A 16,601-nucleotide genomic window follows, 5' to 3' on the forward strand; every position below is an offset into this window, starting at 1 on the left:
TCATTCCTTTGGCCGTAGTATAACCCTACTTAGTGGTTCCCTGTGGGAGGCTGAGCTGTGCTTGCTTTGAAACATTGTGCTAGAAATCCTACCAAGTTGAGCTGTGAGGGCCCATAGGAGAAACAACTGTGTAGTTTATTGCCTGATGGGAGGTGCTGGCTGAATGCTGCCTTTGGAAGCCCAGCCGAAACTGGAACAAAACAGCAAGTGTTTCTCCGCTTGCAATTTCTTTACAGCCCAGTAGTTTTGAGTAGATCTTGTTCTACAATATCATTTTTAACTTTCTTGGAGGATATTTTCTTGGAAGATGTTTTAGTGATCACTTCTCAACTTTTTTGTTGTGTTAGTGATAACTTGTAGCAGAGGGAAGAGCCGCATCATAAACCAGTTGGAGATTATTCCGAAGTCTTGGATCAGCAGCTGTGTTGCTAAATTAAAATAATTCCCTAATTTATGTGTACTTTTGACGTAGGGATGTTTGTAGGTAATAATTGCTGATACTATTGCAATGAAAGCAGAGGGGCTGAAGCTGTTCACAAGCGGTAGATCTAATAGTTTATTTCCAGTTTTCTTTGCTGATAGCAGTCCCTTAAATTGTGAGTTGCCCAGTGCCATGGAGAGAAGGATGGTGTGAAGTTCTTGCTAAACTGCACTAACTCAGGGAGGAATGAAATGCTGCACTGAGAAAAGAATTGTCTTGTTTGGCTGAATCTTGGATCAAGTCCTGGAGGGTCGTCAGCCTCCTCCCGGATTTTTATATAGCTTGAGAGGAAAGTTATGAGGCTACAATGCATTAACGGGGAAAAAGGAAATGTGAATGAAGGATAAAGGCACCCCAAACAAAATGCAGAGCAGAGAGATCTTTAGAAGAATAAGCTAAGAAAACAGGTTAATGTGTTAGAATTTTAGTGTTCTCCATTTCCTCTTTGCATTTTTGGTAACTTTTTAGCTGATGATCCATAATCTGTGTACTGTATGTCTGAGGTTGAAGCTTCCTCATATTTTGCCTGAGCCAAAAAGCTGCTTTAATTTCATACCGCTTGCATAACAGAAACAGAAGAAATGAACCAGGTTTATACTGGAAGAGCCTTTTTCTCATTTTTTGTTTCATACAGTGAAACTGCTGAACCCCTCTTTCTTTAATATCCCACAATGGTCATGCTACTATAGACCTATGAGTGCTTGATTTCAGCTTGTATGACTACAGCACAGAATTGCTCATCTGTGCATTGCATAGTTAACATATACACTAAAATGAAATAACTTTCATACCTGTAGAATTGTAGAGAAGATTGTGGTGTATTTTTTACTTGTCTGATAAATTAAATAGAATTTGGTTACTTTGCATAGTGCAATTACTCACAGCTAAATTTGAAACGGAGTTTAATGCCTGTTGACCTTGAAGTTATTCTGAAATACTTGTATGCTGCTGCAGACTTAAGACAGGAGCTGTGTGGTGGGAACCATACAGTGCTTCTGGTGGTTCTGTATAGATTATTGTAATGCATAAATATGCAGCTAAATCATGGATAACATGCATGTATCAGAATGAGGGACTATCATGGTAAATTTGATTGCTAGTATTTTACTGAAAACAACGTAGAATGTAATGATAGAAATAATTGTTGGCCAAAACAGACCTTAAGTGAAATTTCCCCATTTCAGAAAGTGATGCAACTTCTAAATTATATTCTAACAAATTTTGGCATATAAATGAAGGACTGTGGCAAAGGGGGTAGAATACGGTGCTACTTTGGAACTTTTTAAGTGCGTGTATCAAAATGAGAAGAGGAATCAATTACAGCTGAGCTGGGTACATAGGGGAATGTCCTCAGTTCCTGTGGATTAATTAAACTGTATTAATTTGTATTATTTACTCAGAGTTCCCTCTAGTCATCTGTTGTATGTGTATGTAAAATGTGTGTCTAGTTACTTCCTAGCCTTTGTTGAAACTTATTCAATGAAGTAAGGCCTTTTATTCGGCAGACAATTACTTATAAGCTAGTTTTGGTCATCATTTATAGCGAGATTTAGAGGAAGGAAATAATCTTATTTTAAAAATGAAACCTGATAGTTGAATTTGAATGAAAAGAATCAAAATAAGAACTTGGAAAGAGTTCAAATTCATCAGAGAATTGAACCATTTATTGCATATCTATCACGTTCAACACTTCCCAGTAACACAGATCAGTATCTTCGTTACGGTTTGTTGTTAACACTTACCAGCTCAGACCCTGTGGTGACTGGTCTCACTGCTAGAACCTGTGTAACTTGGTGCCTTATCTGTAACTGTAAGCATTTATTTCATTTATTTTATTTTTATTTTTTTAATTCTCTGCTATATGTGGTGTTTTTTCTAGTAACCAGCATTAAAGGGCTTTTTCAGAGTGGTGTGGTAGAATGGTAAGGAGATGGTAGCTGATGAGTTCAAAACTTGTCTGTTAAGTTTTGCTTTGTTTCCTGCAGGTCTCTTAACATGGACTTTGAAAATCAAGACAAAGAGAAGGACAATAGCAGCACAGCTGGGTCTTTTAATGGCAACAGCACCAATAACAGTAAGGGTTAGCTTTACTCCTTCTCTTTCTTCTGCACTTCAGTGTGTTGCATCTTCTTCTGCTTCATCTGTCCATGTGTTTCACCTGTGTGCATTGTAGATTCACCTGATGGAATGGAGCTGTTTTGTCTGGGCACTTGCCATCTTGCCATGCACTAGTACTGCTGTCTAGTTCATGCCCATGAATTTAGAACATCAATGTAACATGTCCATAATGCATAAAAATTGCATGCTGCGCAATTGGTCAGGTTTTGCTGGAAATGGAAATGGCTTTACTTCAAAAAAACTCTACTACACAGTTATGAGAAGGGAATGTAATTTCCTTTTGTCTGGAGTTTCTCATGATGACGTATTAGCCACTCCATATGCAATGAGAGATTTCATCCTATGCTAACAAGTCCATAAAGATGATTCATCTTTGTCAATAGAGAAATTAAAGTATAGAGTTCACATGGCTTTTGGCAACTCATTTATAATGGACAACAACCCAGTCTATTCAGAATGAGGTTTAATATGTCCACTGCTATGTGATGATTGTCCCCTCTGTAATCTATAAATAGATTCCAGGCAGCTTGGCCATTTGAGATGCACTGTTTTGCAGGTAAAAATATGTATGTGAACAGTTAGAGTGGAATGCATTGTACACAATGGGCTGTAAATTCACACATGAGTTTAACTTAGAGCAACTTACGTGGCCATATCTTGGCCATATAAATTTAGGCTCTAAAAAGGTTTCTGCAAGTTTAGAAGGCAGGAGTGAGATATGTAGGCAGCCCTGTGCATCAAACCCTGAATGCTAAGGTTACTTTGTTTAAAGAAAGAAATATACCTTTAAGAGTATAAATTAAATAACATGTTGCGCTTTTTTTTTGGGGGGGGGGGGTCTTTTTTCTTTAATGTAGGCTCTTGGAATTTATATAGTTGCTGGAGCACAGCTTTTCTTGGCAACACAGAGCAAATAGGTTGCTGTGCTTGATGATTTAGCAATGAGCTGTTGAGGCTTTTGGCATCTGGGAAGTAAGAGAAGACAGGCTGGAGCTGGGGAATAAGCACATTAAGGGGATTAGCTGTCAAAATGATCAGAAATGAAACGAAGCACTTTGACATTTAACACTGCAGGCACTAATTCCCATATGCCAAGGTGGTTTGTAGTGTGTCACTTCTGGGGTTTTGTTTTGTTTGTTTTTTTCCCTTGGGAAGTTGAAGGGCATGAGAATAAAGGATGTTCTTAAAGCAGGAGGAACTAGATCTGCATCACAGATTAGAACACAGGAATTTTGCACTGTCATCACTGGACTATCTATATTGTACTTTATTTACCCTTTTCTACCAGACCTCAGTAACATTAAAACCCCAAGTGACTGAGTTCTGCTTTTTATTTTTCAAATTTATTGTGCTAGTTATGTATAAGAGTAGGAGTGCACGTGTCATAACTCTGAGCTCATTGTTTAGGTTTTCCTTTATGAAAATGGTTAAATACTTAGGACAGATAATAAGTTGTAGTGAGTGTATTTCACGTGTTTGAGATTTTTGGACATACATAGGTTGGCAAGTACGAATTGTGTAGGCAACCCATTATTTAGACAACTTGCCACTCTTCCACAGAAAAACCAAACTAGACACATTCTGACACACAGAAACAATATGTGTGCATATTTACTTGTATGTGCATGTCTCTGTGTATGTGTGTACATAACACATGTGCAGATATTCTGCTTGATAACCTAAAAGTTTGTCCTTAAAATCCTGGGACTGGTAAAACTCTGCTTCATACAGCAGTGTCTTAATTATTTTAGAATAACCTGGTGATGTTCAGCGGGGTTTAGACCTCGTGTAGGTCTGAGTCTTGCATTAATTTTTCATTAGAGACATTTCGGATGCTTCTCATCAAGTGTCTACTTCAGATGTAACCTGTTATTTTAACGCTCTGCAAGTATGCCTTATTTTTAACTGCGTTACTACTTATGGCTTCTTCCCCCCTTTCGTGGTCAAAGGTAAATACAGCTACAGGGACTGGTTAACTATGAGAATTTGCAGGGATGGGTGGGCTTTTCAAAGACTGATCTTCTCAGTTTTGTTAGTAATTCTAAAAACTCATGGTAAAATATTGTAAAAAATTTCCTGTGCCCTAATTAATCTCCCTTGTAGTCACACTGCATGGGTGAGGTGGGGGAAGTAATCAGAATAAAACACTTCAGTATCTCTGCACTGTTTAAAATTGCTTCCAGCTATAAACCAACAAAAAATCATGCTCACGTGTTATGGCATACAAGGCGATGGCAGCACATGGTGAACTGAGCTGGTAGCTTCCAAAACAGGGAAATGACTTGGGTATTCTTTGAAAACTGCCCTTCATTGTTAGGGTTGATGTTATCTAGTGATTGCAATCAGTGATGCAATTTAAGTGCATGGTGGCCTTCACCCAAGAGGAATTTGAAGCTGTGGCACTCTTTGCATGAGCTGGGTCAGCCTTACGCTGTCTGCAGCTCTGCTGTGGGTCAGGCTCTTTACCTTGTTCTGAGAGGTTAAGCAAAACTTTCATATGCCATGTTCAACATGTTTATATTGCTCAGTGTAAAATGATGCAAGCATATAATTGCTATATTATTCCTAATCCCTAAATGCTGTTAATTTTTGTAACTTGCACCATAGATAGAATGAATAACAAGAAAAAATTCATACATTTTCTTTCAGCTTCTAGTTTTTGAGTCCTGCCGAGCAGAGCTTTTGCTGTGCACCCAGCCCCTGCGACCATGTGGGGTAGCTGGAGTGTTTCTGCACAGGCTGCTGGGTTCAGTTGCGACAGTGCGCAAGGATCTCAGAGTGAACATCTCTATTGCACCAGTGCTGAAATGGAATATACTGTCAGGGTCCCCAGGTGTGGTGGTGAGGGCAGGCTGTCAGTGTGTGTGTGGTTAAGGAACAGCCAAGTTAAATGTCACTCTCTTTTCTTCTGCAGGTATTCAAACCATTGATTCTACCCAGGCATTGTTCCTGCCCATCGGAGCGTCTGTGTCTCTCCTAGTTATGTTCTTCTTCTTTGATTCAGTTCAAGTTGTCTTTACAATATGCACAGCAGGTGACTAAGTTTTCTTCTCTTTATAAGAATTAGAATAGAACAGAAAGCACTGATTTAGTTAAATATTGTTGATAAGGGTTATAATACATGACATAGGACATTAAAAAAAAAAATTGGGTTTCACAGTTGTAGTTTCGTGTCTCTGAGGCTATTAATAAACTGACAAGTAGTATTTGAGAAGTATTTTCCACTTGGAGGTTTGCTAAGCCTACTGAACTATAAATTGCCAGAGTTCTGAAAGATGCTGGATGTGTTATTTTATGTAAAGTTCACTTGTTTAGAAATCAGTGCTCAGAACTGTACATGTTATTTTATAATTCAGGTACTTTACATGATCACAGCATAACTCTGGAGATCCCATCCAGAGACTTCTTTTCCTAGTTTAATTTTGGGGTTTGCTTTGATACAGTTTTTCTTTGTACTTCTGGTCTCACTAGTATTTTGAGAATTATAATTCTGCACCGCTTGAATTTAGAACAAAAATGAAACTATTGTCTGCAAATAAATTACAGACCCACTGATCCTGTTTATTATTATTTACATTTTGTCATTTAAGTCAATACCAGAACTTAGATTTTAAAAAAAAGTAAAATTTGTCTTTTAATCTTTTTGCAGTTCCTAAAGCTGCTGCTCAGGGCAGCAAGATTCTTCCCACTGCTCCAGATATGCAGCAACTTTTAAAAGTTGTACTCCTCAGCCCTCATACTGAGTCTGTTAAGATCCTTAACCCCCTAATACCTCTCATCCTCCCCTGCTTCATGTACATGCAGTGCAGGCTTTGCCCTCGTGGTTTAACTCCCCAGCTATGCATCCTCTTCAGCCTCTTGATCTGGCCGATGTTGGTGGCTGAAATCTAAATCCTTGCTCTTGACGTGAGTCTGGAGGCTCCTGTCCAGTTCTGGAAGCACAGTGCTGTACAGGTCTGCTGAATAGTGCTTTTATAACTTTGACCTATGACATGCACATTCTTTCCTGTTAAAATTAAATAATTACTTCAGATAAAGTCTACTATATGCTAGATATTAGGGGAATATATACACACACAAATACATAAGATGTTATAAGGGAAGATTTATGACAAAAGACCAGTTTCGATTTGTCACGTTTATTGGTCCGTTTATTTCCAGAATGACCTTGACATTTATAACTTTATTTGTGGCATTTGTGGTGCGTAATCAGATGATCTTCTGTCAGTTGGGGCTTGTTGCAGCTTTAAGAGGGTAGAGTCTGTTTGGACCAGCGCACTTGGATATCTTTAGTCTTTAACCTGGTTTTACAATACTTTTGTGCTTTTCCATGACATTGCATCAGAGGGTGTCATTAAGCTCAGGAGACTTAGGCCTCAGACTCTCTGAAATACAACGGCAGGATGCATACCCTGCTGGAGCTGGGAATGTGGGAGCTGTGGGACTCAATCCCTCTGTCCCCTGAAGCTGAAGTAGTGCTATTTTACATCCTCTTTTTGTAGATTATAGAGGATGACGTGGGGAAATTCTGCATTATAGCTGATGGCAGGTTCTTAACCCTTCCTCCGACAAGGATTTGTCTCTTGGGAAGAGCCAGGAGCAAGGGCAGGCACAGCAGACAGCCCAGGGCCAGGACCAGCTGCTGAGCAGGGGGCAGAGCTGAAGAGTTGGCGCGTTGCCTGCAGGCAGGAGCTAAGCCAAAGGATTGCCCGTTGAATAATAGGTGTTGAGACCGGAGAGAAGAGAAACTTATGACTGGAAGCCTGGACAGTCAGGAATGAGGCTGAGAGTGGGTGCTCACAGGCTCTTTGTATTACTGTGATTACATTTTAGTTCTTACGCTCCGAATGAGCCCAGCTTGGGAGTGGCAGCATTTGAGGATAGCAGGACAGGAGATGAAGGGTTCCCTGCTGAGGGCAGCTGGAGGGGAGGGAAAGGAGAGATTCCAAGGGCAAAGAGGGTTGGTCTGGGCTGAGGAAGAGTCATTCTGGCTGTGGTGGCACAGGGAGCAGGGTAGCAAGGCACAAGGACCTGGGCAGCAGGGCACCAGTGATCTTTGCCAGGTGCCTCTGGAAAGGGTCCTAGTTCAGCATGTGCAGAGTCGCCTCGCTCACACTGTTCGTTCTTTTCCCACCCGTTCTGCTTTTTTCCCTCCTCTCTGAAATACTGAGAGAACTGGGAGTTTGCACAGTGCTCTTTGCCTACAGGCATTTTAAAAAACTTTCTTTTAAAATGAATCTATTTATTTATTTATTCATTTAAATTTATTTATTTATGTATTTATTTCTTTTTCTCTCTCTCCCACCAGAAGGGGCAGGATTGAGGGGTGGAAACGTGGTTTGACCACACCCAGTTTCTTTTCTCCCATTAGCTTAGCCTGTGTACTAAAGAGGGTGTTTGATTCCTTCCCATCCTCTTCGTTTGACAAGAGGAAAACAAAAAATCCCTTTAAAAACCCAACAGCAGCCACCCCAGTTTAAGGAGTGAGTAGAGGGCAGCACGAAGATTTTATTTGCAGCATGCAGAACGTGTTGAGCAACTCTTCCACTGTCATTTCCATCTGTTCTTGCTACAGCAGTTTTGGACATGTCCTGCTGCCTTGTATGTGTCTCCTGGCCCTCACTCTGCAGCCTTTTAAGCAGTCCTTAGTGCAAATTCAGTGCTAAGATATTTAAAAGAACTGGAAGGAAAAACGATTGTAAATACCAGCAGTTACTAAAGGTTTTCACAAAGGCGTGGGTGGGATAAGTATGCTTCTTAAAAAGAAAACGTTTATGGGAATAGTCTATTTGGATACGTATGGGTTTGTATCATCCTGCTTTCAAAAACTTAAAGCATTTTGTATTTTAAAAAAGTGAAGTGTCCAGCTACTGGCTGTAATTTATTTGAAGTTCTACATGTTTCGGTAATGAATAAAGGGGTTAGAGTGAGATGGGGGGGGAAAATGAGTTAAAAAGTGGAAAACCCCCATAAGTTCTGCAGACTTAGTCTGTATGATATCTTGAAGAATTTTAAAAGAACCTCACAACCAGTTTGTAGTAAGTTCTTTTTCTTTTTAACTCTCAGAATATTTGAGAACTGTTTTTCTTGCTGAGCTGATCATGAATAGCTTCAAGAATATTTTATTTTTTTAAGGCTTGGGGATTGGCCATTGCATTCCTTTGAGAGCTTTTATTTTGACTGAAGTTTGAAAGCCTACTAACAACAGAAACTCTGGAGAAAACCTTGGAGCCTTTAGCTGCTCTTGCTTTAATGATACTGCAGCATATGATAATAGGACGTTGTTGCAAGAGCTTTTTCAGATTGGAGAAGCTTGTTTGTGTACTGTAGAAGTTAGGTCTGAATGTACTAATATTACCTTTTCTTCTTTTTCTAGTCCTTGCAACGATAGCTTTTGCTTTCCTTCTGCTCCCGATGTGCCAGTACTTAACACGGCCTTGTTCACCTCAAAACAAGTAAGGACTTGAACAATCTTTTGCTCCTCTTCTTGTATGTTGTATTTATTTCTTTTAATGAGAGTTCTTGAGCGGAGTCTTTGGTTCTGAGCATTGACCTCAGGGCTTCAGGGCTGATGTTTGTGCATATTTTTTGTGTGAACACCGTGTTTCCACTTTGAAACTCGGAAGCACAATTTCTGCAAGTCACACATGCTTGCCAGCCTGGGGAATGCGCTACCATTGCAGGGGACTAGATTTCCCAACAGTGGGTTTTAAGAAGTTTGGCTTATTTTGGCTGAGATTTCAGAGTTTGGGATTTGGTATTGGATTTTAATGTTTATTAACATTGGGCCATGGATTTTAATGCTTGGTCTTTCAGAGACTGGAGTTACACCAGTGAAAATTGCAGCTGTTAATGTCATGTTTTGCAACTGATTTCTTTTTTTAACCTTGTGGCTGGAGTTCATGTTGCAAAAAGCACTATCTTAGATGGTGCTAGGAAATAGCATTCATGGTAACAATTTCAAGAGAGGTGCCAAGATTTACAGGGGGGTTTTCCATCTCTGTAGTTCAGGCTTTACATGCAGTAGTTGAATGTAAGGAAAGCTTTTATTTCGTTGCTGTTTTGGTACCTATTTGTGGCAAAGGAACTTCCCTTCAGTTGTTCTTGGCATCTTTCATCAGCAGTTGAGCCTTGTTCCAGCAGGGTCCATTTTCTGTTCTTTAAATGGAAACATAAAATCTTCTAGCTAATGTTTATATGTTGTTCCTAGGATTTCCTTTGGCTGCTGCGGGCGTTTCACTGCTGCTGAGCTGCTCTCATTTTCTCTGTCTGTGATGCTTGTCCTTATCTGGGTCCTGACTGGCCACTGGCTCCTTATGGATGGTGAGTATGTGAATCAGGGGATTTTAGGGCTGGCTTGTGCCTGTTCTGATACATCCCATCCCCTGGTGAAGGCTGCTGAAATGTGCACGTAATACCGGCTTGCCGAGCTGTACTGTGGTGTGGTAGAGTCCCTGGAAGTAGCCACTGTCAGGAACATGCCAGGGTGGTGTTTGGGACGCCTGTTTTTCTGGTTTGTGAAAGCTTCCAAGGAGGTGCCAGGACACTCATGAAAGATATTCCGCACTGTGTGGCGAGGGTGAATCGCCAGTTTTAGTTAAAGATGTGTGGAGGCAGTGGTGTTTGTGAGTCACAACTTGATCTTTACAATCTGGTTAATTTTTGCTGTGCATCTTCTTGTTCGTTGGTTCAGATGATCAAATAATTTGTTGTGAGACAGTTCACAGTAGCTGGTTGTCTTTGATCTCTTTGATGCTTGCCATGGATGGGGAGGTGGGTGAAGCTGGCAGGTGTCCAGTTGGCTTGGAGGTGTGATTTCTTTTTTGTCATGCTGGTTGAACTGAATTCACAGCTTACTGTGCCAAAAAGGAGCTTTCCTCCTCCCCTCCTGCCTCCCGGAGCTCTTGTGCTAGCTCTGGCACTCACTTAATCACATGGTAAACTGATTCAGCTCACTAGAATGGCAGCGTACTCTTTTTTTGCCAGGCTATTTTGCTGCTGCTGCAGTAAGATGAATTGGATTATTGTGCAGTCAGGTATGTGCTAAATTTGGCTAAAGGTAAGTGGCAGCGTGATAGGATCTGAGAAGATGAAGTGGATATGATTGCAAAGGGATGATGGGGAAGCCAGGAGCAGGACCTCTGCTTCTCAGCAGTGTCAGGCAGCCAAATTGGCAGAGGACATCTCGTGAAATGGCACCCTGAGGTTGTGATTGCTTGAGGAAAAATAGCTGGGACAACATTACCTGCCCTTGAAATTGTTTGTTGCAATAGAAAACATGCATCACATCTGCTCTCCAGCTCCTCCTAAATGAGACAGCAGCACCAGCAAGTCCTTAGCACTGAAACCTTCCATGGCACCCTGAATATTTCTTTTGTATACAAGTGTTATGTTTCATTTGTGCTTTTTGCTGCTCTAAAAGTTCCACCTGTTGTGCTCGAGGGAATGCATTGTACAGGACACAGATACTAAATGAAAAAATGCAGGTCAAGTTTGGTTTGTGTGAAGCGGAGTAGGCCACCATGAAATCAAGAGTGATTTTTGATCTGCAGGAGCTACAAAGCTAAATGGAATGTCAGGCATGGATTTTGGCAAAATCTGAAAAGACTTGTCTACACTGAGATACTAACAGAAGTGTTTCCTTAAAAATAGCTATTTTTAAGTGCTTCAGTCTGAAATAGTGGGCTTGGCGGTAGTTAATCTGCACAGCACTGAGCTGCTGGTGCTGAATGGTTTCTGGGCTTTACTCCTCTTGGTGGTTGTTTAGAGTTTACTGAACTGTGGTGATTCTGTCTGGCTTCGGTGCATTTTACGTAGCTTATATGAAGGGAGTTTAAACTCTATAGGTAAGGCTCGTGTCATTTGTTCAAATCCAGCTAAATCAATGTTTGTCAATGACACTGAACAGGGAACAGCATTTATTTGCCTTCACCAAGGAAACAGACTGCAGTTTTACTCCTGATACTATACTGCTGCAAATGGGACCACGTCATCTCTGCCTTTACCCTTTGCTTCTCTGTAACTGCATCTTTGAGGCCCTAGTTCATCTTGTTTGGAGGGCAACACGGGCAGTAAGTGCTGCTCGACACCGTATGCGAGGGGAGCCCCTCAGCCCATGCGGGCCAGTGCAGGGTGTGCTGCAGTCAGAGCTGCGTGGGGATGATCGGCTGTCTCAGAATGAACCAGATGTTGTGAACAGGCTTCATGTCTCCTGGACCAGTGGTGGGAGGGAGAAGCAGGGCAGGCATCTCCTCTTAACAGTGCACCTCAAGTTTTGTGTGTCTGGTTTGCTGGTGTGCAGCTCATTCTCTCTCTATGAGAATATTTCTACTTTAGAGCTGAGTAAAAAGGAGGGGAAGTACTTAATGGTAATTTCTAGTTCTTACAAAATTGAGGTATGGCAGTTACTGCCAGAACTGCCTTCACTGCTCAAATACTACAGTTCCCCTGGCTGTGCAGTAGTTGGTTGAACTGTTTCTAAAGCCAGGGGCGTTGTACAGGACAGAATGAACAGATACTGTCTCCAGGGGGTTGTTCTGGCATGTGATGATGCACATTTATAGGTCTTGAAATGCTGATGTCTCAGAGCAGATTGATGACAGTCATCAAGGATGGTCACTGTCTGCTGGTTAACAGGTTTCCTGAACAGAGGGCACAGCTAGAGATGTACAGTGGGAATGCTGCAGATGTGCACAGTGTCTGTCTATAGCTACAAAGTGAACTGAACAGTCATGGAGACCCTGGGAACTGCTGCAGGCCTTCACTGCTGCAGCCATTGGGCAGAGGCTGCTTCTTGACGTGTTCTTATTCCCACTCTTTAAAATACACTTTGAGAGTTTTAGAGGAGCATGGTTAGATCAGAACTTCACTACCTCTTCCTATCAAAGGTCATCTGGTGGCCTGTGGGGGAAGTTTAAACCTTGGCAGCTTGCACAATGCTTTGTAAACCAGCACCACAGCACAAGCATCCTGGTGGTTTCATCTGTTCTGTAGTGCAGTTAAGCTGAAAAATAGACTGTATCCAGAGAGTCTGAGCACGTATGCGAGGATATTCTTAATCCTCACAATATCCTTATTCTGCAAGGAGCGTGCTTGCAGGGACCCCGAAGTTCATTTCTTCTGTTAGTTGAAGGTTGACTCTTTCAGTTAGTTCTTTGTTGCTCAGCTTCATTATCCAGCTTCATTGCCCAGCACTTTCTACCCAGAGCCATTTGTGTGGCCATTTTACACCCCCTCACTACACACACACTCTTCCCCCTGCTTCCTTTATTTCTCCCCTCTCCCTTTTTCTCTCCTTCTCCCTCTCTCCCCACCTTCGGTCTTTCTTTCTCCCTTTTCTCTCCTCATCTCTCTTTTCCTTTCTCTTCCCTCCCCTTCTCTTTCTTTCTCTTTTTCATTTTTAATGATTTGCATAACGTATTTCAATGCAGATCTGCCTTATACAGTGTGTCAACACCATCCATGAGCTTGGGTACAGATGACTTTGTTTCCATGTGATTTCTGGAGTTTCTCATTGCAGAAGTAAGCTGGCTTCCATTTGAGAAGCCTCTCAGTGGTTTGACTGCGCTTCGGACTGATTTACTCGTACTTGCTCTAAGGCATCCTTGCTTCCCTTCTGTTCTTTAAATTTACCAATATTTCTTAAGGCAGTTGCAAAATTGCATAATTATTAGCATGTGTATTTCACTGTCATCTAAAGGACTTTTTTCCATCTCCGTTTCTGCCCAGTCTGTGCTTGGTTTGATGAAAGTGCCTTGCTTTTGTGCCTGTGTTCCTGTCAGTAATGGAGAAATCAATCGTGTGACCAACAGATAAAACTTCATGCTGGTTAAAATATTTCCACTTCTAGTTAATTATAACCTGGAAATCCTCTCCTAAATATAGGCTTGTTTGGGCTGTTGTTAACATTGGCTTTAGAGAAACTTCTTTGATTTAAGACAGACTGTTCCCTTGTATGTGCTCTTCTGCCAGAGGAAGTCAGTAACTGAAGGCTATATTGAATGACTGAATGCAGTTCTTTTTCTCGCTGCTTTGCTGTGTCAAATTCTTTAAACCTCAATAATTTGCTTACATTTTATAGCAAGTTGCAGTTGTGCAGCATGATTTAAGGTACATTTTTATCAGAGTAATCCCATTACTGTGTTCGAACTGGCAGCTTTGATGCTCGGTGTTGTGCTGAGCTTGTCATCTCCCAGAAGATGAGGCAGGTTTGGCAGAGCCAGTGCTGGGCTGCAGCCCCTGGGCACTGCGAGCAGCCACGCTGGCAGGCCTGTGGTGGCACTTGAATCCACAGGGATGTGTTTCCTTAGTGTTTTGGTGGAAAAGCTGCACGCCTTGCAGGTGAAATGCAGGCGTAAGGTAGTTTCACAGCTGCATCATTACAGCATGAGAGTCCGAAGGTTAACTTGTACATCTTGGCCTGGTCACGTTGTCGTGCTGGTGGGCGCATATGGAATGATCTATTTTCCCTGGATTCACTGGTTTCAGTTGATCGGAATAGGTTTGTGACTGTTTATAATCCTGTGTGATGTTAGACAAACACATCTGTTTACAAATGTCCGCATACTTAAGTGTACTCTGGTCCCAACAGGGCTCCATTATTCCTTGTAAATGTCCTGATACTGTAGACTGATTTACTTCTTTTTACATATCTCTTTAGGGATTCACTTGTAACCAGTTGAAATACATTTGAATGTCATATACAATCATACATAGAACAGTTAGGGTTGGAAAGAACCTTAAGATCATCTAGTTCCAACCCCCCTGCAATGGGCAGGGACACCTCATGCTAAACCATGTCGCCCAAGGCTCTGTCCAGCCTGGCCTTGACACCACCAGGGATGGAGCATTGACAGCTTCCTTGGGCAACCCATTCCAGTGCCTCACCACCCTCACTGTAAAGAACTTCTCCTTGTATCTAACCTAAACTTCCCCTGTTTAATCTTGAACTCATCACCCCTTGTCCTACCACTACAGTCCCTAAGGAAGAGTCCCTCCCCAGCATCCTCATAGGCCCCCTTCAGATACTGGAAGCTGCTCTGAGGTCTCCACGCAGCCTTCTCTTCTCCAGGCTGAACAGCCCCAGCTTTCTCAGCCTGTCTTCATACGGGAGGTACTCCAGCCCCCTTATCATCCTCGTGGCCCTCCTCTGGACTTGCTCCAACAGCTCCATGTCCTTTTTATGTTGAGGAACCAGAACTGTACACAACACTCCAAGTGAGGTCTCACGAGAGCAGAGTAGAGGGGCAGGATCACCTCCTTCGACCTGCTGGTCACGCTTCTTTTGATGCAGCCCAGGATACGGTTGGCTTTCTGGGCTGCAAGCGCACACTGCAGCCGGCTCATGTTCAGCTTCTCGTCAATCAACACCCCCAAGTCCTTCTCTGCAGGGCTGCTCTGAATCTCTTCTCTGCCCAGCCTGTAGCAGTGCCTGGGATTGCCCCAGCGCAGGTGTAAGGCTAGGCCTAAAGCAGCAGAAAATCACACAAATGTGAAGACTGGGATTATCTTTTTTTTTTAGTGTAATGTCAGTTTTCTGCCCTTGACAAAATTCCTCTTGGAACAGAACTAACATGAGCTGCGGCATGCTGTTCAGCTTGTTGATCCGGCTGAAAACTCACCCTTGGGAGAGGGGTTAGGAAAAGACTTGCCCATATTTTTTCCCCATTGGTAGGCAGGCTTCCACATGGATTTTTGTTACTGGGAAACCCCTGCCTATCCAAACAACAATATTTCACAGTTGGTGTTGGGCAGCCACCCACAATCTTGCACAAGCAGAGGAGGCCACAGAGATGCTGCGAGGGCTGGAGCAGCTGAGAGACAGGCTGAGAGCTGGGCTGGTTCAGCCTGGAGAAGACTGGGGAGACTTTCAAGCAGCTTCCAGTGCCTAAAGGGGCCAACAAGAAAGCTGGAGAGGGACTTCTTACAAGGGCATGTAGTGATAGGACAAGGGGAGAGTGGCTTAAAAATGAAAGAGGGAGATTTAGGTTAGATATTAGGACAAAGTTCTTCCCTGTGAGGGTGGTGATCTTTAAGGTTCTTCCCACCCCAACTGACAATTCTATGATTATGATTGGCTTGAGTGGGCTTTTGTCACACCATGTTCTAACATCATGTACCCGGGCTGTTTCTGAATTAAGATTTTATTTATCAAGGCTTTTATTTATTGTATGCATCTGCTAGAAAACCTCCAAATAGCATAAAAGTAGATGTTTATGTGTGGGGCACATAAACATCAAACCCAAAACAAAAACTTGCTTTGTTGCTTCTGTTTTTAACGGGGTAGCCAGTGATGGAGTCTCTAGGACACAAGGCATGAGAATGTTTCTTAATGGTGGGTAGCAGAAGGTGAGTGGAGTGGGCAGCTGTGCCTGCAGAGGGACTCCTGCTTCCATGGGGGCAGGCTCACAGTTGGCTACGGAGTGTATTTTGACTGTTGCTAACTGAATTTCACTATTTGGAAGTAGTAGGCAGTCCTCTTGTGCATGCAGAGCTGCACAGGTGCAACAGAGGCTGCTTTGGGGGATTTTTTGTGAGGGAGGTGTTGGCTTGGGGATGTTGTTTGTTTGTTTTGCTATTTTTAATGAACTAATTCTGTGCTTGCATTTGTAGCTCTGGCTATGGGCCTGTGTGTTGCAATGATAGCCTTTGTTCGGCTGCCCAGCCTGAAGGTTTCCTGCTTGCTACTCTCTGGGTTACTAATTTATGATGTCTTTTGGGTAAGTGTTTTGTTTGGTTTTGCTAAAACTGTTTTTATCCTTTGGATTTGTAGTTGGCTGTGGGCCGCTTGTACATGAATTGTACTAGTATGAAGTTGATGAAATCTGGCAAAGCCAGAAGATCAGCTTCTTTGCTCCGTTCTGAGACGTTCAAGCCTGCAGCAGGATGCAGAATCATTTCCTCACTAATTATTGACAGAAGCAGAAACATGATTAGAAGATTTCAACTTCGGCAATTCAGTTTATGATTTAAAAAGATAAATTGGACCTCAAGTCATGAAAGC

General features: G+C 42.2%; 1 protein-coding gene across 3 annotated transcripts in view; it reads left to right on the forward strand.

The window, feature by feature from the left end:
- Nucleotides 1-16,601, forward strand: part of SPPL3 (signal peptide peptidase like 3) — a 60,262-nt gene that overhangs the window by 38,321 nt on the left and 5,340 nt on the right. For all 3 annotated transcript variants that reach the window (XM_030502212.1, XM_030502211.1, XM_030502213.1), the window contains exons 3-7: nt 2,467-2,555; nt 5,514-5,633; nt 8,976-9,054; nt 9,810-9,922; nt 16,211-16,317. In XM_030502212.1, the coding sequence (XP_030358072.1) occupies nt 2,467-2,555; nt 5,514-5,633; nt 8,976-9,054; nt 9,810-9,922; nt 16,211-16,317 (508 nt within the window). The remainder of the gene's footprint in view (nt 1-2,466; nt 2,556-5,513; nt 5,634-8,975; nt 9,055-9,809; nt 9,923-16,210; nt 16,318-16,601) is intronic.

The sequence above is a fragment of the Strigops habroptila genome, chromosome 11 (genome assembly GCF_004027225.2).
Source record: "Strigops habroptila isolate Jane chromosome 11, bStrHab1.2.pri, whole genome shotgun sequence".
Lineage (NCBI taxonomy): Eukaryota > Metazoa > Chordata > Aves > Psittaciformes > Psittacidae > Strigops > Strigops habroptila.